Source organism: Papaver somniferum, chromosome 9, assembly GCF_003573695.1.
Source record: "Papaver somniferum cultivar HN1 chromosome 9, ASM357369v1, whole genome shotgun sequence".
Lineage (NCBI taxonomy): Eukaryota > Viridiplantae > Streptophyta > Magnoliopsida > Ranunculales > Papaveraceae > Papaver > Papaver somniferum.
This window is the reverse complement of record NC_039366.1, coordinates 93,034,903-93,059,223: the sequence shown is the minus strand read 5'-3', so window position 1 is coordinate 93,059,223 and position 24,321 is coordinate 93,034,903. Positions and strand designations below refer to the sequence as shown.

Genomic DNA, 24,321 nt, shown 5'->3' with positions numbered 1-24,321 from the left:
AACAAGGTTGCAGCTGTTGTACAAATGAAGGCTAGGATAACAGTCATGAAAGACACAGTGATGATGAGCTGGTGGTGTTTGAACTATGAACTGGATTTGGTTTATGCAGTTTGCAGCTGGTATCGTATGGCAGGAGTATGCATTGCATGGATGTATCTAAAGTCGAAGTACATGGTGATAGGCACATTTTTGTGTCTTATATAATCTCAATTGTATATATTATTAGTGCTCCATTTTATATTTATTATGGCTTTTTATGTCCCTGTAGGTATTCTTGGAGAAATAAGCTTTTGCGGCGAAATTGGCTAAAAAATGGTTTTTTGCGCCCGTGGGAGAAAATTACTATACAGACTCTCATTTTGGATAAGGGGTAACCTAATTACTAAGGGGTGACCCATTTCCAGGCATCTGCTAAAGGGAGACCGGAACTGGATAGGGGGAGGTCATCTTCAAAGTTTCAAAACTGGATTTTGGCGGGAAAAAAGGCAGCAGCGTCAACAGTTTTGGATCAAGGATTTGAGCGACCTAGCAGGCGATTCAATGGGCAAATTTGGTACCCACGGACTCTACAAGACATAAGGGACCTGTTAGAATCGATTGGACCCATCTAATTGGGCTGTATAAGTCAGAAAATCCACACAAAGTCAAGACAGTGCACACGGTCCATGTTTAGGGTTTTGAATTGGTTTGAAAGATTTGGGAGAGATTCTCGCGTGGGATATACTTCAAAACAGTTGAGTTCAAGTCAGAGAAGATTTTGGGAGCAATAGAATAGCTCACAGACGCATACAAAGATCGGCAGATGGAATTATTGTTCAAACTGCACGTGAAGAATAAGAGATTTATTCTCGAATTTGATCGAGTTTCTAGGGAATATGAAGGCTATATAAGTGTTGGTTTACATCAAAGAAAGGTTAGAAACCTTTAGGAGAGAGTTTAGAGTCGATGAGAGCCTAGGAGAAGCAATTATAGAGGAGACAACGCTGCTGCTGCCATTAAAGCTTCTGAAGAACACGAAGAACAGACTCGCAGAGTCAGTCGTTCTTCAGCAGACTTATTTTCAGACCACTGTTGTTGTTTCACAGCAGTAGATATCGTTTACAGCAGTCTTAAATTACCATACCCCTTTGTAACAGTGGCGCTGTAACACCATTACAGCGTTGCAAATTTCTGTTTCATCTTATATTCATCAATAAAAACACCTATTTTAGCCATGAATTCATCTTGTGAGTGTGTCTTTGGGATGAGGAGCTAAACCCATTAGCCGAGACGACGGAGGAAGACATTGGTCCATATTGATTGGTATAATTCTAATTTTATTATTTATTTGAAATATTATTATTTGATTATTTGCATGGAATTGAATTTAAAATATTAGTTTTTATTGAATAGTTGTGAATTATTTTGATGAAGCATGCTGGGTTTTAAAAACTTTTGATGTTTTATACTTTTGATTACAATTATTACTTCAAAAATATATTTGAGGCAAATATTAGAATTATTTTTAAAGATAATTGCATGAATATTATTTAGAATTTACTATTTAATTGGTAATGGTGGAATCCTAGTCTTGGTATTTTCTCTAAAGGTTTGAACTATTTTATTTATTTGCCTGTTTAATTTAAATCTAGAAAAATTGTTTTCTTCACAAGTCTGAAAAGACCCTGTTTTTACCACTACTACAATACTATTTGAAAAACCATCAAATTTTTGGCGCCGCCGACGCGGACCTGTGTTTAGTTAGCATTTTTTTAGATTTTTTTTTTTTTATTATTTTGTTCTTCTTTACGTTTTTGGTTTTTTTTGTTTCCTTGCAGATTTTTGAAGATTGGAGCGAAAGACAATTTTGCCAAAGCTTGTGGTGATTTACTTAAAGTTTGGGAGCGAAAGCAAAGCATAAAGGAGCGAAAGAAGAAGATTTTTTTATTTTGATAAAAAGAGAGAAAAAAAAGAGAGACATTTTTATTTTTGTAATTTTTTTTAGACTTTTTTTTTTTTTTTTTTTTATGGACTTTGGACATTAATTTTGGGACATTTTTATTTTTATTTTTAAACCCTACGGAAGGGTATCCTTAATATAAACTGTTTGCAGGGAAGGACGTGATTACAATATCCTCGGCCCCTCGGGTTCGCACACGACATAGGAGTCGTGGCCCGAGTCGACTTCAGCGGTTCTTCGCCCGTCTGGTACGGGAGGTAAAATTCTAAACACCCGCGAATCTCCTGCAAGCGGGTTACTGGACTCCTTAAGGTGAATATATGCTGAGGACTTGAATATGGACTGTTTTTAAATTCCTAGTAAAGGGCAAGGACTGGACCATATAAGATAAGGGTTCGGATTTCATCACCGCTCCCTTCTTGCCCGCCTTAGGAAAACGAAACCTAAAGCGAACCTAAGCCTAAAATTTGGACTAGAAAGAGACCTATAGGGTATCGAGCTTAACAGGACAATCATTCGAAAAATATTGGTTACTCTTTTAAGCACACCTCGAAGTTCTTGACGGTTTCTGCGAGTTGAATGCGTGACTGCGCCGCATTGGATCGGTGAGGTTTTGGGTATCAAAGCTCCACTGAGCTTCCCTCGCCTCGATTCAACTTGCTTAAACTCGGATTGATTCCAGAGGGGTTTGCTCAAATTGTAACGAATTCCCTTTCGAAGGATTAGAAGCTGGTCTAGAAACAATCTAAGTGGAGCCATCATGCTTGTTGTTTGCTAGAAATCTTTAGGTTTGCTGTGGTAAATTCGAGTCAGCCTGCTGTGTGATTGCTAGAACCTTCCTGTTAGGATTTTTTTTATTTCTTTTTGAATTTTTTTAGTGTATGCCCGATTTTGTTAGGGCTTGGAAAAGAGATACTCTAGGTCGATTGATTAGCGAAAAACCTAGTAGTTCTTCTGATTTAAGCAGGGAGCTCGAAGATTCTTCTTTGAGAGCCCTGTTTTTGGAAACTTCTGTTTTGAGAATCTGTCTCTTTGTGAGGAAAGTACCCCTAGTACTTCTGTTGTGCCAGCGATGGCAACTTTGAAAGATTACATGTTCCCAACTAGGACCAACCGAGCTTCATGCATTAAATTGCCAGCCACTACGGCTAATTTTGAGATAAAACCTAGTATTCTTCAATGATCCCTATATTCTTAGGAAAAGATGATGAGAACCCTTATTTTCATATTAGGGACTTTGAGGAAATCTGTGGGACAATTAGGATAAAGGACCTTACCGATGAAGTCTTGAAACTTAAGATGTTTCCCTTTTCTTGAGAGATAAAGCCAAGACCTGGCTAACAACCTACCGTCTGAATCCATAGAAACATGGCAGGAACTTATCGCTGCCTTCTATATGAAATTCTACCCTAAGCATAAAACTGCAGCTGTTAGGCAGAAAATTAGTGCTAGTGTGCAACAAGAGGGAGAGTCTCTTTATAGGTTTTTAGAGCGATTCAATGATCTCCTATCTCAGTGTCCTCACCATGGATTTGATAATATGAAACTTGTACAGATTATTTATGATGGTTTAGACTATTCGACCAAAGCCATGGTTGAGTCTATGTGCGCTGGTGAGTTCACTAGTAAAAATGCTGATGATGCTTTTACCTTCTTAGGAGCTATCGCTGAAAAATCCCAACAGTGGGAATCTTGTGTTGAACCCCCTAAAAGACTCTTGGTCAATAGAAGTAGCACCAATGTGGTAGATACAAGTTTTGGTTCAGATGCTAAGTTTGCTGCTTTATCTAGAAGGTTAGAAGCTTTGGAAATGGGCCAGTCTAAAAATAGGTCCCTTGTTGAACCTAATAGAGCCTCTCAAGTCTCTAGTTGTGGAATAGAGCCCGATAATTCATTTTGGGAAGGTCAGTTAGTGAAGAGCAAGCCCATGCTGTCTATAACAACTCTAGGTTTGAGAACCGTCAGAAGTTTGACCCATACTCAGAAACCTACAACCCTGGTTGGAGAAACCATCCTAATTTCTCTTGGTCTAAGGGCCAGATCAAGGCCAGTCTAGCAATTCTCAGCCTCCCCCAGGTTTTGGTTTTAAGAACTCTTCAGGTCAAACCCAGTTTCAGAACACTTCCGAGAAAAAGATCTCTACCTTAGAGGATACTCTCACTATGTTAGCAAATAACCATGAAATGCTAACAAAGAACCACATGAGCTTTCAACAAGAAACTAGGCAAGAATTGAAGAATAATTCCCAGAGTCTTGCCAAGTTAGAACTTCAAGTAGGACAAATAGCTAAGTTTATAAGTGAGAGAAAATGGAAAGTTCCCTAGTCATACTGATCCTAACCCTAGAGGAGAGAAATCGTACAATCATGTGAATGCTGTCACAACCCTAGAGTGGAAAGAAAGTTGACAACAAGGTCGCCATGCCTGATAGTGAACATGCTGTAGTTCACCCTGCTGAGCCAGAAAATGAGGAGACTGATAGAGTCTCCAAAGAGACCAATGAGGGTCCTGTTGAGCCTCACTTTGTTCCCAGAGCCCCGTTTCCCCAGCTGCTAGTTCCGACTAAGAGGGAGTCCAACTTTAATGATATATTGGAGGTTTTTAAGCAGGTTAATATCAACCTTCCATTATTAGATGCAATTAGGCAGATTCCCTCTTATGCCAAGTTCCTTAAGGACTTGTGTACGCGAAAGCGTAAGCTCAGTGTCCAGAAGAAAGCCTTCATAGCTAGTCATGTGAGTTCTATTATTCAGAATACCACTACTCCTAAGTATAAAGACCCAGGGTCCCCTACCATTTCTTGTACAATAGGTAAGTACCGTGTTGAGAAAGCGTTGCTTGACTTAGGAGCCAGTGTGAACTTACTGCCATACCATGTGTACCTTAAGCTAGGACTTGGTGAGATGAAACCTACCCAGATAACACTCCAGTTAGCTGATAGGTCCGTTAAAATCCCTCGTGGTGTGATCGAGGATGTTCTTATTGAGGTCGACAAGTTTATTTATCCAGTGGATTTCGTGGTCCTAGATACCCAACCTGTCCCCGACCCAGAGAACCAAATACCTGTGATTTTAGGCCGCCCATTCTTAGCTACGTCTAATGCGATCATAAACTGTCGAAATGGTATTATGAATCTATCTTTTGGTAATATGACTATTGAGCTGAATATTTTTAATGTAAACAAGCTACATTCTGAGCTAGATAGCACATGTATTGAAGAGGTGAACATGATAGGAACCTTAGTTCAGGAGTCATTACCAAACATCGTACCGGAAAATACATTGGAGAGTTGTTTATCCCATTTTAGCCTGGATTTCGACGATGATAGTAACATTGAACAAGTAAATGCTCTGTTGGATTCTGTTCCTATGTTAGATATTGATATATGGAAAGATAGGTTCGAACCATTACTAGCTTCTGAGTCTATCTTAATACCTTATTTAAAAGAGCCTCCTGAGTTGGAGTCTAATTATACATTTTTAGGCCCACCCGAGTCTTTCCCTGTGATTATAGCCTCCGATTTGGATAGTGATCAGGAAAGTAGTCCAGAGACCGTGCTTCAAGAAAATAAGGAAGCCTTAGAGTGGACCATAGAAGATATGAAGCAAGCTGAGGATGAACCACCTGATTATGACTTAGAGAAAGCAATTGACCTTTTTCAAGAACCCGATGGTCTAGAAATTAGGAACATTGTGACTAGTCATTGTAGAGGCACCCAAAATTCTAAGTTTGGGGGTAGAGATTGTCAATTATCCCCAATAGAAGTCCCTAACTTGGGACTCAAGCCTAGTGCATCTGAGGTATCGCTTGAGTGTATTCAGACTCCACAACCTGATCCGCCTGATAATGTCCAGGAGAAAATCCATATGTTAGAGACCCGTTTTTCGGATGAATCTGTTTGCCGAGACACTCATATGAAGCCCAAGTGGGCACCTCAGATAAATCCAGTTGTCTTGCGAGAAACTTTAGATCAGGTTGTGCTCTATCTGCTCATTTTTCTGATCTTGAGCATTTGTCTCCTATTTGTGGCAGTTCTATTTGGTCTTATGGACCCACAATTATTTCGACTATTGGTATACGACTTTGGAAGGTGAAAATTCTTTTTGAGGTATTTGATGTCTAGCTAATGACTATAAATTTAGCATTTACTGGGAGGCTCCCGCGTTCATGTGATACGGTAATATCCTTCCTTATTTCTTTTCCCTCCAGTGGTAATAGTTTCTCCTTGTTCATGCTTTTATTTTCATCCTTAGAACATTGAGGACAATGTAAGATTTAAGTTTGGGGGTGGGGAAGAACACTTTTTGTTAGCTTTTAGTTGCAATAAATAAACTCCAGAGCCTAGAAATTTATGCCTATTGAGGATTGCACTAACTAATCTAAGTGGATGGAAGCATTTTGATTGTAGGAGTTTGAGGAACCAATCTGATTAGATGGAAACATCTAAAGAGTCTATTCATAAAAGCACAGAGCTCAGGTGTTAGAAATAACATGATAGTTTCACCATATCTCGTTGAGTCCTTTTCACTTCTATTTTTATTTTATTTTTTTTTAAACTATGTTTCTCTAAGTGATAGGTGGGGCCCACGATTCAAGTTGTTACCAATGCTAGGGTGAATTAGAGTGATTGAGATACCATGAAAAAAAAAGTTGAAAAAGAAAAAGAGATGAAAAAAAAAATGAAAAAAAAAAAAAAAAAAAAAAGACCAGACCATTTGACCAAAAGGAATAAATTCAATAAAGTCGACCACTGGTACCCTTGTATATGCCAGTTGTGTTGACCTAGAGTTAGGTTATCGACCACTGGTACCCTTGTATATGCCAGTGTGTTGATATTAGTCAGACTAGTATCTCAATCCATTAGGATAGGTTCATTTTGGCGGAGGCCTTCAGACAGATATGGGAAACGTCGTTCACTTAGTAAACATCAAAACCATATGTTTTCTATATCCATCTTCTTGATCTATCCATGTGATTAGTTTTGACTCCGAATATGATGTCCATAGTGCAACTATCTGAGTAGAGCTCTGTCACTTTATATGAATTTTAGTATGCTTGAGTGCAAACTCGTGTACAACAATTGGAATTTCGCATCAGGGTACTTCTTCCTGTAGTCAATAAGTATGCCAACCAAGGAGATTCTTTAGTGCCTTCCAAGGTTCTGCGTAGATAGCTAAGGTCTGGAGTACAGGTTTTGTGGGTATATCTCTGGTAAGCCCTCCCGAGACTATAACTCGGCCACTAGGGCCACCTAGGGGTTTAAAGGCTTATTGCATACGCTAAATGCAATCGACGATGCCTGCGACAGTGAGTTAGGATTTTATTTTGTAGTTTTGATTTGCTCGGGACTAGCAAATAATAAGTTTGGGGGTATTTGATAGGCACATTTTATGTGTCTTAATAATCTCATTGTATATATTATTAGTGCTCCATTTTATATTTATTATGGTTTTATGTATGTAGGTGTTTTGGAGAATAAGCTTTTGCGGCGAAATTGGCTAAAAAATGGTTTTTTGCGCCCGTGGGAGAAAATTACTATACGGACTCTCATTTTGGATAAGGGGTAACCTAATTACTAAGGGGTGACCCATTTCCAGGCATCTGCTAAAGGGAGACCGGAACTGGATAGGGGGAGGTCATCTTCAAAGTTTCAAAACTGGATTTTGGCGGGAAAAAAGGCAGCAGCGTCAACAGTTTTGGATCAAGGATTTGAGCGACCTAGCAGGCGATTCAATGGGCAAATTTGGTACCCACGGACTCTACAAGACATAAGGGACCTGTTAGAACGATTGACCCATCTAATTGGGCTGGATAAGTCAGAAAATCCACACAAAGTCAAGACAGTGCACACGGTCCCTGTTTAGGGTTTTGAATTGGTTTGAAAGATTTGGGAGAGATTCTCGCGTGGGATATACTTCAAAACAGTTGAGTTCAAGTCAGAGAAGATTTTGGGAGCAATAGAATAGCTCACAGACGCATACAAAGATCGACAGATGGAATTATTGTTCAAACTGCACGTGAAGAATAAGAGATTTATTCTCGAATTTGATCGAGTTTCTAGGGAATCTGAAGGCTATATAAGTGTTGGTTTACATCAAAGAAAGGTTAGAAACCTTTAGGAGAGAGTTTAGAGTCGATGAGAGCCTAGGAGAAGCAATTATAGAGGAGACAACGCTGCTGCTGCTGCTGCCATTAAAGCTTCTGAAGAACACGAAGAACAGACTCGCAGAGTCAGTCGTTCTTCAGCAGACTTATTTTCAGACCACTGTTGTTGTTTCACAGCAGTAGATAGTTATCGTTTACAGCAGTCTTAAATTACCATACCCCTTTGTAACAGTGGCGCTGTAACACCATTACAGCGTTGCAAATTTCTGTTTCATCTTATATTCATCAATAAAAACACCTATTTTAGCCATGAATTCATCTTGTGAGTGTGTCTTTGGGATGAGGAGCTAAACCCATTAGCCGAGACGACGGAGGAAGCCATTGGTCCATATTGATTGGTATAATTCTAATTTTATTATTTATTTGCAATATTATTATTTGATTATTTGCATGGAATTGAATTTAAAATATTAGTTTTTATTGAATAGTTGTGAATTATTTTGATGAAGCATGCTGGGTTTTAAAAACTTTTGATGTTTTATACTTTCTGATTACAATTATTACTTCAAAAATATATTTGAGGCAAATATTAGAATTATTTTTAAAGATAGAATTGCATGAATATTATTTAGAATTTACTATTTAATTGGTTAATGGTGGAATCCTAGTCTTGGTATTTTCTCTAAAGGTTTGAACTATTTTATTTATTTGCCTGTTTAATTTAAATCTAGAAAAATTGTTTTCTTCACAAGTCTGAAAAGACCCTGTTTTTACCACTACTACAATTACTATTTGAAAAACCATCACATGGATCTCAAGAACTGGAGCTGCATTAGGAGACAGGAAATGACAGGAGTATATGAACTGCAATGGACTGAGACAGTGGTGAGTGTTGCAGGGTTTATTATGAAGTTGGTTGTGTATGGAATTGCTGCAAGTAGATGAAGTTGCTAATGGTGCTATGCGCATTGGTGGTTACAGAATGGATGAAGTTGTGCTGCTGGTGGTGGTATGTTAGAGTTCCAGATTGCAACTACAGAGAACAAGGTTTATATGCCTTGGCATGTGTAGCTGAACTGACGCAAATGACGAATGAAGAATGAATGGGTTTGAATTGATGAATGCTAGGTTGTGCAGGGAAGCTAGCAATGAAATGACATGAAATTCTGGCCGGGAAACAACCATAAACAGGGGAGACAGGAATTGCAGGCAATAAGAAGTAGAGTTGATTTGGAGTTGACTCGACTCGGCGTTTCAAGTCGACGATTCAAGAAAATCCAACTCTACTCAGGAGGAAGGGCTTTTTGGACATTTTGACCCTGCCACCTAAGCGTTAACAACTGTTAACTGTCGTTTACCGTTTTTTGAATAAAACTGTCAAGGTAAGGGTACTTTAACAAATTTTTAAAAAACGGATGCATTTTTTTAGTGTAATGTTAAAAGTAGGGATACTTTATCAAAAAGCCCTTAAATTTGTTATACATGCGACATGAATTTAGAATTAGTCGTTTAGATTTTGCATTTTTTCTTTTACGATTTTGCCCTTATTTTGGGCCTTTAACCCATCTTGGTGTATAGAACCGACTTGGCGAAAACGAAACCTTAGTTGGCTTAAAATGATAAAACGTTTCATGTATTGGAGTCACACGTTTGTTTAGGTAGGATAGTTAAATCCAACGGCTGATAGCACATCCACGTAACATGAACCAATATTTTGACGGCCTAGAAAAATCCAGACAACAATAATTTTACGGCATAGTGACATCGAGAAGTCTCCCATCGCACCTTTTAGCGCAAGACAGGTGAAATGATATTTGTGACCTTGGTCATTAAAAACCCTCAAAAGAACCAGAAACTTCTACCACCTCATTAAGCGGCTCAAAACAGTTCTCACTTCTCTGTGAAAAGAGGGTCCAAAACAAAAACCCTAAAACCCTAAACAAAATTCATCAAAATCTCTCTCAGTAGTTCTTCTGAAATCATCTTCTATTGTTAATGGCGACTTCGATTCTTCTTAGATCAGCTCGATCTGCTCTTAAATCTACTGATTTGGCTTCCAGATGTGTAAGTGTTTTTTGTTTACCTTTAGCTCTCTGATTTGTTCTATTTTTTTTTTGTTCAAAATGATTTTTGATTCTTTTCATGATTATCTTCTTTTTTGGTATGTTTTTTAGGATTTTTTTTTTGTTAGATGTAGAAAAGAAATCATCAGTTTTTGTTTGATTCAGGTTTTTTTTTTGTCTTTTGTTTCATTGATTTGGTATCTTTGTAGCTGTGTGATACTGTTTATGATTGTTTTGAGATGCTAATTTTCAGTGAAAAATGGAGATTTTGGTGGTTCTGGGTCTGATTTAGGGTTATTTTGTAGTTATTTATAATTTAGGTACTAATTTTCAGTGGAGATTTTGTTTATTTGTTGGGTTGTTCTGGTGTGCTTGCAACCCTAATAGAGAAGACTAAACCATATTTGGATTGTTCAGTAGATTTGGTTCCCTCGGTCTTGTTTTTGGATTGTTCAGTAGATTTGGTCTCTGCCTCAGTGCAGTTCTAGAGTCTCTAGGACTCTGCTGCAGCAGTTCTTTACAATAACTGAGTTGATTTGATAATAGATAATGGAAGTGGTGTATGTACTACATTATTATGTTAGTCTGTCAGTTTGGTTCGTCCAGTTTTTATTTTATTTCCCCGGAGGTTTGTTGTAGCAAACCATAACCTATAAGCCAACTTTGTTTTTATCGGATGCCTTTTCTTTTTTCCTTTTTGAGTTAACTTTTTGCAAGCATTGGTGAATTCTCCTTTTCTGATTATGTGTTGAATAATTGAGCTGGCCCTGTGGTGTACGTTATGTGTATGCTGTTTCGCGTAGTGTATGCTGTTTTTCAAGACTAGTTTAGTTATTGATTTTTCTTGATGGCAACTTGAGATGCACTTGGTGAGATGCACTTGGAAGTGCAGTGCGTTAAGTTGGCTCTCACTCAGTCATACGCTGGTTATCTATTCGGCCAGATTGGTAAGCAACTGTCCAGAAGCACTTCAGTTGCTACCCCCAAATTGAAGCAGACTAGAGGTGTTTTGAGATGCGTTTTGTAACTTCACCATTGTGATTTTGGCTGCAACTAAATTCATAAGGATTTAGTTAGTTTCTTTACATCTCCCATAACCAGCTATAGTCAAATGGTTTACCCAGTCTTAACCCCATATTCAGATAATACTGTGTACCAGTATTGCCCCTGTTATGGCTGGGAAACTATTCTTCCTTTTATGCTTTTATTTTGATGATTTAGCTAAATGAATGGTTTTGGGTGATTTTTATAGACATTAACCAGACTTAGTCATGTGCTCTCTTCATTATTGATACTATAGTTTGCACAGTTACAAGTCTGGGATATCACTTAGTGTTCGTCGTTGCAGGTGTTTTGGCCTGTTAATGCTCACATCTGCTCCATTCGGACCGCACATTTCAAATTTTGATTGTTTAGATTTTAACCAGGTAGTCATGTGCTTTGTAATTGATTGTTCATTTGTGTCATTCAGTTCAGGTTAGCCTGTTTCGTGATTATGGTATGTTGGCATTAATTATAAAATTCTTTCCTGAACATGAATTTTATGTATCCCTGGCAGAGTATATTCAGCTGATCATATGTTTATCAGAGATTGATGGTGTTTTGTTTCTGATTTTTTTTTGTTTCATTTTCTGTTATTTCAATTCAGTGTTGTTTGATTACCTTGTTTTTTCATGTGGATGCTAATTTTCCTTCACTACACAGATGCCTGCAACTGGTGCAACAGCATGGACTGCTGCTTCACCATTGAGTAAGAGATTGGGGAATATAGCTAGATTATTCAGGTTTGTGTGGTTCTTTTTATTTTATGTTTTTATGGGATGAATTGGTTTCCTGTTGTCAACTGCTTTGGCTAGTACTAATTGTTATATTTCTTGTGCAGCTCTAAAGCTATTGGTGATGATGTTATTGGTATTGATCTTGGAACCACCAACTCATGTGTGGCAGTGATGGAGGGGAAGGTGAGTTTAAGATCTTTTGCAAGTTGGTTCGATCCTGCGTTTTTATTCTTTATCTCCTTGGCATGTATATATTGTATTTGACTAATGGTTGCTGGTGTTTTTACAGACCGCTAAAGTGATTGAAAACTCTGAGGGAGCACGGACCACACCTTCCGTTGTTGCCTTCAGCAATAAGGGAGAATTGCTTGTGGGGGTTCCAGCCAAGCGGCAGGCAGTGACCAACCCAACCAACACCGTCTTTGGTACAAAGCGTCTGATTGGTAGACTTTATGATGACCCCCAGACACAGAAAGAGATGAAAATGGTGCCCTACAAGATTGTTAAGGCTCCAAATGGTGATGCGTGGGTTGAGGCTAATGGCAAGACGTACTCTCCCAGTCAAATTGGTGCTTTTGTACTTACTAAGATGAAGGAGACCGCTGAGGCCTATCTTAACAAGGGCGTCTCCAAAGCTGTAATTACAGTTCCTGCTTACTTCAATGATGCACAGAGACAAGCTACAAAGGATGCAGGGCGAATTGCTGGTTTAGATGTCCTGAGAATCATCAATGAGCCAACTGCAGCTGCTCTTTCTTATGGGCTGAACAATAAGGAGGGACTCATAGCAGTCTTTGATCTTGGTGGTGGAACCTTCGATGTGTCTATCCTTGAGATTTCCAACGGTGTTTTTGAGGTAAACATATGACTGTTTCTTCTATGTGCTTATGCTTATTTTTCTTAGCGTATTGTTAACTAACTGGCTCTGTTCTTGTTACATAGGTAAAAGCTACCAATGGTGATACATTCTTGGGTGGAGAGGATTTTGACAACACTCTGTTGGAGTTCTTGGTCAGTGAGTTCAAGAGGACTGACTCAATTGATTTGTCAAAGGATAGATTGGCTCTCCAGAGGCTTAGAGAGGCAGCTGAGAAAGCTAAGATTGAACTGTCATCTACCTCCCAGACTGAAATCAACTTGCCTTTCATCACAGCTGATGCTTCAGGAGCTAAGCACTTGAACATCACAATGACTAGGTCCAAGATGGAGTCCCTGGTGAATCATTTGATTGAAAGAACCAAGAACCCATGCAGGAGCTGTTTGAAGGATGCTGGTGTGTCGGTCAAAGACATTGATGAGGTTCTTCTTGTCGGAGGAATGACAAGGGTTCCTAAAGTTCAAGAAGTAGTGTCTGAGATCTTTGGCAAGAGCCCAAGCAAAGGTGTGAATCCTGACGAAGCTGTTGCCATGGGTGCTGCTATCCAGGGCGGTATCTTACGTGGTGATGTGAAGGAACTTCTATTGTTGGATGTCACTCCCCTGTCTCTTGGTATTGAAACTCTTGGTGGCATCTTTACTAGGTTGATTAACAGAAACACAACCATTCCAACTAAGAAGAGCCAGGTTAGTACGCAGTTCTTTTCCTCAACTTTTGACAATAGTATTTATTTTCTTATCTTCTGCTGCTTTTCTTATTGGACCAATTTCATATGTTATTGCCTTTTGCGCTGTATTGCATGCTTTGTTTTTTGATTTTGTCCTTTGTATTGCATGCTTTGTAATTTGATTTTTGTTGAAATGTTGGCCACCCACCTCCACCTTCTGTTATTTTCAACTATCCGCAGCCTTCTTTAGCCTTGATACTTCGTTTCCTTATATTGTCTGCTGTTATATTTATATCTGGTTATATTGGATGCAGGTGTTCTCTACAGCAGCTGACAATCAGACTCAGGTTGGTGTACGTGTGTTGCAAGGTGAACGTGAGATGGCTTCTGACAACAAGTTACTAGGGGACTTTGAACTTACGGGTATCCCCCCTGCACCCAGAGGGTTGCCCCAGATTGAAGTCACTTTTGACATTGATGCCAATGGTATTGTAACTGTATCTGCCAAGGACAAACAATCTGGTAAAGAGCAGCAGATTACCATCAAATCATCTGGAGGTCTTTCTGAGAGTGAAATTCGGAAGATGGTTGATGAGGCAGAATTACATGCTCAAAAGGATCAGGAGAGGAAGGCCTTGATAGACATGAAGAACAGTGCAGATACCAGTCTCTACAGCATGGACAAGAGCTTGAGCGAATACAGGGACAAGATCCCTGCAGAGGTTGTAAAGGAGATCGAGGATGCCATATCTGACCTCAGACAGGCATCTGCAGGAGATAATGTGGACGAGATCAAGGCCAAGCTTGATATTGCAAACAAGGCGATCTCTAAGATTGGTCAAAATATGGCTGGCGGTTCAGGCGGTGACTCTTCTTCTTCATCAGACGGTGGTGCCAAAGGTGGTGAGCAACCTCCAGAAGCTGAATACGAAGAGGTGAAGAAATAGAGCTGCAATGTTGTGCTCGACTCGTATGTGACGTGATACTTACGTTTTCAAGAGTGAGTGAATCATAATAATTCTGAGTTTCTTGGATACTACCTAAAAAATTGTTGACCTTGTTTTTTTATTCAAGCTCTCTACTATGTTAGGTTAGGTTCCATTTAAACACTGCGCAGAGAGGTCTTAGGTTTTTCTTCTTCTTACTTTTGATTTTGCGGATGCTATTAAAACTTCCAAAGGGCGTAAATATGTTTAAATTGGTAACTCAAAAGGGAATGAATGTTAAATAGTTTATTTTGGCCAAGCCTATCTGACCTAATTTGCTCCTGTGTTACTCTTGAAATATTTTAAACTGACAGAAGAAATCCTGGCAAAACTTCTTGTCTGGTAATTGTAGACCAGACAATGTAATTGTCAGGATTTTTTAGTGGTTGTGGTGAATGCAGACAATGTAATATCTGGTTTAGATGAGATGGTTTGCTATGCTTAATGACGCCATTGTTGTGCTTTCTCTATGTTTAATCGCATTCGTTATATTTAGTTTTACATTGTGAGTAGAGTATAATAATTTACTGATCTTTTCAATTAGAGTATTGGAAGGAAACATGTTGCTTTCGCTGATGTCATTACCATTGTGAACACATAAATCACGAAGCCATCATTCCTCTATCTCTTCTCCATCATTCCTCTATCTCTTCTGCAGCAGCACTACTCCAGGGATTAAAGTTCTTACAGATGCATCACTGAGAGTAAATAACCTTCAACTCGGACCATATTGATCTCTCTCTCTCATCAATCGCAATCTCTTCTTCAATAATCACGAATTTGGTATTAAGAAGGGATATGGGAAGAGCCCGAATTTCATAAGAATCCTAATTCATCAATTTATACGATTCAAATTGATGGAAATTTGAGGTCTTAGGTGTTGGTCGGCATATAACACATTTTTAACTTTTCCCTTTTTTTTCCAGTTTAACTAATTCTTATGGAGTTCTAATTTTTGCAGGGCCTCACAAGTTCATCAAATCATGGGGGGCTTTCATTTTTGGACTCCAATCTCAACAATTCTCCTTCTTCTTTTGAGTTGGAGATCACTGAGACAAGTTTCATCAACCAAGTTTGAAGCAGTATTGCCAGACATTCACTTATGGATGGATTATTACAGTATGTACAAGTATTATTTTTTATATCATGTTTATGATTTAAACGATATCTCCATAGATTTTCTGATTCAGATACCGATCCAAAACCTAGTTGAAGATCTAGTTTGCTCAAATTTCAAAATTGAAAACTTTCCCTCTTCAAAGTCACGTAATAGATGGAGCCCGAGTCTTAAGCCGAAACTCACTCCATTCAAAATAAATTCTGGTTTACTCAACCATTATTATCTTAATTCAAAAATAATCTCCTCAGTTTATTTAGAGAAAGATATTTATCCGATATCAACCAATTATGGTTATATCTGCAATATTCATATTGTCAATAATCTTTTCTATAGATCCCAACTTCACTCTAGCTCTGAAAAACTTAAGGAAATGGCCTCATCCTTTAATAACCAAATCACTGCTATTACTGGGAAGATGCAAAGTGCTCAGATTCGTGATATCGGTGCTAGAAATTTCAGAAAAGCAGTTGGTTCGAAATTAGCAATTACCAAAGCTAAAAATGAATGGAATACCACTCTTATTGGAAAAGTCTTTGACAAAGATGCAGTTAAGACGGATACAGTAAGGAAAGGAGACATCATACTTTGGAACAGATTCAGAGTCAAAGATGTACGTGCTTTGGATAGAAACTTATTTCTGTTCAAGTTTTTCACTGAAGATGCCATGAATCATATTCTTACCAATGGTCCTTGGAACGTCAACAAGAGTCATCTAAATCTGCAAAAATATGATCATGCGATCCCAGCTAAGGATTGGGTCTTCAAATACCAAGAATGGGATATCCAATTCAAGAATATTCTTCCAGAACATCATTCTCTTGAAATTTTTAATGAAGCCATTCAAGAGTTAGGTGAAAAAATATCCACCGATCCTGAAGACTGCAAACCAACTTATGGTTCTCAGGTTAATGCTAGAATCAAAATCGATATCTCAAAACCTCTACACAGAGGAGGATGGTGGAACAATGGTGCTGGTGGAGTTACTTGGATCTGATTTCATTGGGAAAGACAACCACATAATCTCTGTCCAAATTGCTTTGTGATTGATCATAATGAAGATGAGTGCTCTAATATTTCTCATGACTTAATGCTGAGAAGATTCACTAATGAAGAATACATCAACTATTTCCATGAACTTGCCGCTTCCTATGAAGTGGAAATTTGTGAAGATTTAGATCTTCTGATGCTAGCCGAAAGAAACAAGAGGAAGAAGCCAATGAAGCTGAGCAATCTGTGTAAAAGGAAACTAGGAACAATAAAAGATCTAGAACTGAAAACTCTAATGGAAATATAGTGGAAAATAATACTGGAACAATTCAATCCCCTAATCGCAATGATGAAATGGAACATGATCTAATAGAAGAAGGAGATGCAAGAGAAGGAGAGAACCCCCATGAGATGAATGAGGCTCCAAATAATCTGGTATTTCACATCTCTCTAAATCTTTTTACTTATCCTTACAATTTACATTTTAAAATTAGAAATGCTTATAATCTTCTGTTGTGTACTCCCATTTCTTCTCATATTGTTTGTTTTAGTCCCGTACTCAGTTATAATCTTTACTTGAGTATCAAGCTAAAGTACTGTTTTACCTTTTTCATTGGGAAAGACAACCGCATAATCTCTGTCCAAATTGCTTTGTGATTGATCATAATGAAGATGAGTGCTCTAATATTGCTCATGACTTAATGCTGAGAAGATTCACTAATGAAGAATACATCAACTATTTCCATGAACTTGCCGTTGCCTATGAAGTGGAAATTTGTGAAGATTTAGATCTTCTGATTGAAAGAATTTGTGATGCTAGCCGAAAGAAACAAGAGGAAGAAGCCAATGAAGCTGAGCAATCTGTGGAAAAGGAAACTAGGAACAATAAAAGATCTAGAACTGAAAACTCTAATGGAAATATAGTGGAAAATAATACTGGAACAATTCAATCCCCTAATCGCAATGATGAAATGGAACATGATCTAATAGAAGAAGGAGATGCAAGAGAAGGAGAGAATCCCCATGAGATGAATGAGGCTCCAAATAATCTGGTATTTCACATCTCTCTAAATCTTTTTACTTATCCTTACAATTTACATTTTAAAATTAGAAATGCTTATAATCTTCTGTTGTGTACTCCCATTTCTTCTCATATTGTTTGTTTTAGTCCCGTACTCAGTTATAATCTTTACTTGAGTATCAAGCTAAAGTACGGTTTTACCTTTTTCATTGGGAAAGACAACCGCATAATCTCTGTCCAAATTGCTTTGTGATTGATCATAATGAAGATGAGTGCTCTAATATTGCTCATGACTTAATGCTGAGAAGATTCACTAATGAAGAATACATCAACTATTTCCATGAACTTGCCGCTGCCTATGAAGTGGAAATTTGTGAAGATTTAGATCTTCTGATTGAAAGAATTTGTGATGCTAGCCGAAAGAAACAAGAGGAAGAAGCCAATGAAGCTGAGCAATCTGTGGAAAAGGAAACTAGGAACAATAAAAGATCTAGAACTGAAAACTCTAATGGAAATATAGTGGAAAATAATACTGGAACAATTCAATCCCCTAATCGCAATGATGAAATGGAACATGATCTAATAGAAGAAGGAGATGCAAGAGAAGGAGAGAACCCCCATGAGATGAATGAGGCTCCAAATAATCTGGTATTTCACATCTCTCTAAATCTTTTTACTTATCCTTACAATTTACATTTTAAAATTAGAAATGCTTATAATCTTCTGTTGTGTACTCCCATTTCTTCTCATATTGTTTGTTTTAGTCCCGTACTCAGTTATAATCTTTACTTGAGTATCAAGCTAAAGTACTGTTTTACCTTTTTCATCATGAAAATCATCAGTTGGAATTGTCATGGCTTCCTAAGAAAAGACACTAGAGATCACATGTTGCATCTTAACAATACTCATTCCCCTGACATTATCTTTCTGTGTGAAACTAAAATCAATGATGATAGGATTTTAAAACTCACTAGTTGTCTCAAAATGCCTAATAACTGTTTTGTTCCATCTCTTGGTCAGGCTGGGGGTATTATTTTACTTTGTAAAGATGGCTTCACCTTAGACATACAAAACACCTCCAGTAACATGATTCATGCATTAGTTACAAATGATCCTAGTAAAGGGGAATGGTTCCTCTCTTGTGTCTATGGTACACCATATAAAAATGACCAACCTAGTCAATGGAACTACATCAAAAATTTAAGTTCTGCTGTCCATATCCCTTGGGTTCTCATAGGTGACTTGAATATCACAATGTGTGCTACTGAAAGAAATACTCAAACTGAACCAACAACTTCTGAAGTTCTAGATCATATAAGAAATTCTGACTTAAATGATTTGGGTTATAATGGAAATCCCTACACTTGGACTAGCAACATTCATGGCACTGGAAAAATCAAATCTAGACTTGATAGGGCTTTAGTGAATAGTGAGTGGTTACTTAATTTCCCTGATGCCAAACTTCTACATTTACCTCAAAAAGGATCAGACCATGCTCCCATTTTTCTTTCCATGTATAACATGTCTAGTATCTCAGGTAAAAACTGGAAGTTTTTCCAACATTGGTTGAATAATGATGCATGTAAAAATAAAATTATGAGTGCTTGGAAATCTAATCTTTCAGGTTCAGCAGCCTATCTATTATCTGATATGCTCTCTAATACTAGACATCTTCTTTCCAAATGGAGTAAGTCCACTTTTGGTCATATCCAATCTAGAATCACCCAGCTTCAAGATAATCTCTTACAACTTCAGGCTCAAGATACTCATGGTAATAACACAGAAGAAGTAATACATCTGGAAAAAGAAATTGATATCCAGAATGATATTCAAGCAAGTTCAAATATGCAAAAATCCAGAGATCACTTCTATAATGATATGGATAGGAATTCTAAATATTTCCACATCAGAGTTAATTTCATAAGGATAAGAAACAGAATAGATTCTTTACAAGCACCAGATGGCACTTGGAGTCAAGATAGGAATTCTATTGAGTCTCTTTTGGTCTCACACTTCAAAAATATTGGAACCACTTCTCATCCAGCTGATTCTTCTCATTTCTTACAGTGCATTCCTTCCTGTATTTCTACTAAAGATAATGAAGAGCTTACTAGAGTCCCAGATGATAAGGAAATACATAAATCCTTAATGTTTATGCATCCTTGGACATCTCTAGGGCCTGATGGATTCCCACCAGGATTCTATCAAAACCAATGGCATCTTGTGGGCAATGATGTGTGCAAAATGGTCAAAGCCTTCTTCACTTCTGGCTATTTACTCAAGAAGATCAACAATACAAGAATTTCCTTAATTCCAAAAACAAAAAGAGCTCATAAACCAGAAGACTACAGGCCTATAGCCCTGTGTAATACAACATATAAACTAATCTCTAAGATCATTGCTCTTAGACTTAGAAAACACATGGTTAAAATCATTTCTCCTATGCAGTCTGCTTATGTTCCTGGTAGACTGATTTCTGAGAACATTTGTTTAGTTCAAGAATTAGTGAAAGCCATGAAGAAAAAAAGAGGAAGAACAGGACGTCTAGCTCTAAAAATGGATATGTCTAAGGCCTTTGATAGGCTGGAGTGGGAATTTCTAATTGAAGTTATGAGAAAATTTGATTTTTCTGAGAAGTTTTGTCATCTCATCTTACAATGTATCAGCACTACATCTGTGGAGATTATGATCAATGGCTCTCCTTCTTCTTCTTTCAAACCTTCAAGAGGAATCAGACAAGGAGATCCCCTTTCTCCCTTTCTTTTCATCCTTGCAATGGAAGCCTTTTTAAGACAGTTATTTTATCATGAGAATAAGAGACAAATTACAGGTATGAAAATCTCCAGATATGCACCAAAAATTAACCATTTATTGTTTGCAGATGATTGTCTTTTATTTTGCAAGGCAAATCAAACTGAAACTAATAAATTGTTACAAGTTATTGAAGAATTCAGTTCCTGTTCTGGACAACTTATAAATTTCCACAAATCTGCAGTCTTCTTCAGTAGAAATACAAGTACTTCTTGCTGTCAACTCGTCAATGGATTTCTTCAAGTTAGGGAGCTTAGCATTACTGAGGAAAAATACCTGGGTCTGCCATTCTTTGTGGGAAGAAACAAAAAAATTCCTTTCTCAAGTTTAATCACAAAAATGGAGAATGGGATGACTAGATGGTGTTCTATAAATATGTCGGAAACTGGCAGATCGGTAATGGTGAGAAATGTCACAAATGCTATTCCAGTTTATCACATGATCAGTTTCAAATTACTAGATGTTACTATCAATAAAATGAATTCTACACATCAAAAATTCTGGAGGAAAAAAATGACAAACAAGGGCAGGCCCCCTATTTCTTGGAATAATGTAAGTAAACCAAAGGAATAAGGAGGACTTGGTTTCAGAAATCTCAAGTTATTCAACAGAGCATTACTTGCAAAATCTGCATGGAAATTATGCACGGATAATACATCAATGTGTGCTCTTTCTCTCAAAGCAAAGTATTTCCCAGATGGAAAGGTTTTTGATATAAAAGAGAATTCTAACTCTACTTGGTCATGGAAAAGCATCAGCTCAGAGTTGTCTTTCATCAAAAAATACAGTTGTTGGAACATTGGAAATGGCCAAACTGTCTTAATCTGGAGTTATAGATGGATCCCAGAGTTATTAACACCACTCACTCCAAAAGATGGTATCAACAATTATCAGAATTATACTCATGTTTCTCAACTTTTTTCAAATTCAGAAGGTTGGAACTATTCTCTCATTTTCTCTCTTTTCGAAGCCCCAGTTGCAAGATTAATTCTTAATATCACAATTCATTCTCAGTATCAAGACAAATTGGTCTGGACTTTGGAGAGAAATGGAAACTTCTCAGTTAAATCAGCTTATAACAAGATGTTTCAAGAGCAAAATGTGAATCCCACAATTGGACAAAGGATGAAAGATATATTCAAGAAGTTATGGAAGCTACCTATTCTGCCAAGGATAGCTCAGTTTATCTGGAAATGTCTAAAAGACATTCTACAAACCAGAGATAAACTAACTTATGTGATTCAAAACGGTGATTATGGTTTCCCTTTCTGCGCTCAAACTCTGGAAAATTCTTCACATTGAATTCTACATTGCAATCTCTCTAAAGCAGTCTGGTTTGCAGTCTTAGGAATCCATATTCAAGCTGATGCAAACTTAGTAGAGTGGTTATGCAACTGGTTTGACGTGTTGTTTTCACATCAGATACAAGAGGATCATCTTTGCAAAATAGAAATAACTGCATGGTGTATATGGTCCGCACGGTGTGATAATGTGTTCAAAGGGTGGAAGATAACTCCAGACACAATCATTCATCGAAGTAAAAAAGAAGTAGAGCTCTTGAAGACAAAACATGACACCTCTATACCTCCTATTCCTAAACAAAATAGATTAAATCTGCATTGGAGTCCTCCTCCTATAGGAATGCATAAAATTAATGTAGATGGTTTTTTTAATTACTCTTTAAAAACAGGTGGGATTGGTCTAATCTTACGTGATTTTGCAGGTACTCACAGGGGCTCCAAATGCATCTTCCTAGAATCAGCTCTGAGTCCAGAGAAGTGGAGTGTAAGGGATTACGAGAAGCTATACAATGGGCAGAAGATATGAGGTTGGATAAGGTAGTTTTTGAAATGGACTCTCAATTGGTTGCTGATGCAATAAACAAAGAAGACTTCAACGCAGATTGGAGAATTCGTTTTTTAATCTTAGACATTAAAGAATTCTTAAGAATAATGTTTCCTGGGAATCCATTTATGTGCCAAAGGAAAAAAATAAGGTTGCAGATAGATTAGCAAAATTATCTAGAGTTTCTTGCTTAAGTAGTGTATGGATTCTGTCCATCCCTGATGACATCTTATTTCAGCTAAATGAGGATGCCAATCATGTAATCTCTGACATTTAATCAATGAAAATTCCAGCTTCAAAAAAAAAAATCTACTTTGGAGAGTTTTTGTTGTGCTCTATACATATGAATTTTCTCAAACGAGGTTAGACCAACCCATAGTTGTTAAGTTCTTACACAGCTTTTATCCAAGGGAAAAATACGACTTAGTCCAAAATCCCATCCAAATATACTAGTTAGTCCACACCCATTCAACAAGGTACAAATTAGTCCAAATATATGGAAAGTACACTAATAACCCTTAATATTACAATTTAGTCCAAATATTTTCAGTTTAGTCCATAGTGACTTACGATGATGTCACCGGTTTTAAATAATATAAAAATAATTTCAAAACGATTTATTTTTCGAACCCCTCATCCAAAATTCACAAACTTTATATATTCGGAAAGCTCTTTTCCATAGCTATAAAAAAAAGGGTAACCATATGACTATATAATATTCACTTTTAAAAAAAAAAAAATTCAATCCATTATTTGATGTGTACAGTAAAGTGCACCTGCAAGAAACTTTTAGAAGTTTATGCAATCGGTTTTCCACATGTCCACCACTTTGTATACACCAAAAAAACATGGATGAAATTGGTCATTCATATCCACTCTTAAACAAACTTTTTCAAGGAAATTATACTGGTGCATCAATATGCACACCCTGCAAAACATCCATGAAACTGTTTATTCATAACCACGTACAAATTTACTTTTTCATGGAAAAATACACTTGTGCATCGATATGTACACCCCTGCAGAACATGCATAAAAATGATCATTCATGACCACACCTAACCTTCTTTTTCATTGAAATTACATGCGCGTACATATTTGTACACCTCTCCATGCATGAGTAGAATTGATCATTCATAACCACACATAAACTTATTTTTTACTGGAATTACATAGATGCACCCCACATAACATTCACATATAAATCGACCATTCATACCCACACATCGACTTATATTTCATGGAAAATACACTTGTGCACATATATGTACACCCATACAAAACATAGAACAAACAACAATATACGTTAACTAATCTATTTCATTGGATTTACACAGGTGCACTAGTATGTACACAGCTACCCGTATTGTATAAACATAATATATGGAAACTCAGATGGCTTTGAACCATCAACCTCCACAAACCTTGTGATAGGCTTGGGCGCTCTACCATTTTCAGCTTGTGAGTCCCTAAATGAAATGAATAAAAAGAAAAAAGAATTGATGCCAAAGGTGCACCAGTGTATGATATAATCAACACGTGTACATCTACGTACACATCAACAATCTACATTGTATAATTGTGTACGTATTAACAATCAAAAGGTATACAACTATGTACACTTTAATATGTGTATAAGTATATATACATTAAAAATCAACATGCGTATAACTCTGTGACCCTGGTTACTCTCACCAACAATGCGACAACAATTTGAATATCCACAAAATAATATAAGCGAAAACACTATTAAGAACCTCCATAACCAACTACGTGTCATTTTCTCACATGTGCATAAATTCATACACCCTAGTTCCGGATTAAAAAAAGAAGACATACTCACCTAGATCAATGATTTCCATGTCGTTCGTTGCACAATTTGAGTAACGTCTGCAGCTTTCTCTTTACAAGTATAGAGAAAAAAATGTTTTGGACTGAATCGTTTAAGAATTGACTAACTCGTTTGAAATTGTGTAAATTTGGACCTCCTAGTACTAGGATTGAGAGGGATGGACTAGGGCGTTCAAATGCCACTAAAAAAGGGATTAAACGTAAATTTCTACTTTATCCAATGAAATCCAATGAATCCTGGGTTTGCTATTGACTGCCATCTCTATTCTGCA

General features: G+C 37.3%; 1 protein-coding gene across 2 annotated transcripts; it reads left to right on the top strand.

Annotated features, from left to right (window-relative positions):
• The first annotated feature begins 9,876 nt into the window (after nt 1–9,876).
• Nucleotides 9,877–14,685, top strand: LOC113314437 (heat shock 70 kDa protein, mitochondrial-like). Of its 2 annotated transcripts, none has more exons than XM_026563229.1 (6): nt 9,877–10,107; nt 11,811–11,890; nt 11,989–12,067; nt 12,174–12,740; nt 12,827–13,447; nt 13,743–14,685. In XM_026563229.1, exons 1-6 carry the CDS (start codon nt 10,039–10,041, stop codon nt 14,373–14,375), a joined length of 2,049 nt encoding a protein of 682 aa, XP_026419014.1. In that variant the 5' UTR covers nt 9,877–10,038; the 3' UTR covers nt 14,376–14,685. The 2 variants fall into 2 exon arrangements, with proteins under 2 accessions (XP_026419014.1, XP_026419015.1); XM_026563230.1 differs by lacking the exon at nt 9,877–10,107 and adding an exon at nt 11,456–11,533 and having other exon boundaries at nt 13,743–14,375.
• Nucleotides 14,686–24,321: the final 9,636 nt, after the last annotated feature.

What these genes read in the sequence shown, in the direction of transcription:
- LOC113314437 (XM_026563229.1), top strand. Translation starts at nt 10,039, where the DNA reads ATGGCGACTTCGATTCTTCTTAGATCAGCTCGATCTGCTCTTAAATCT. An exon ending in TGGCAGTGATGGAGGGGAAG is followed by an intron (nt 12,068 to 12,173) that starts GTGAGTTTAAGA and finishes GTGTTTTTACAG; the next exon opens with ACCGCTAAAGTGATTGAAAA. An exon ending in TTTCCAACGGTGTTTTTGAG is followed by an intron (nt 12,741 to 12,826) that starts GTAAACATATGA and finishes CTTGTTACATAG; the next exon opens with GTAAAAGCTACCAATGGTGA.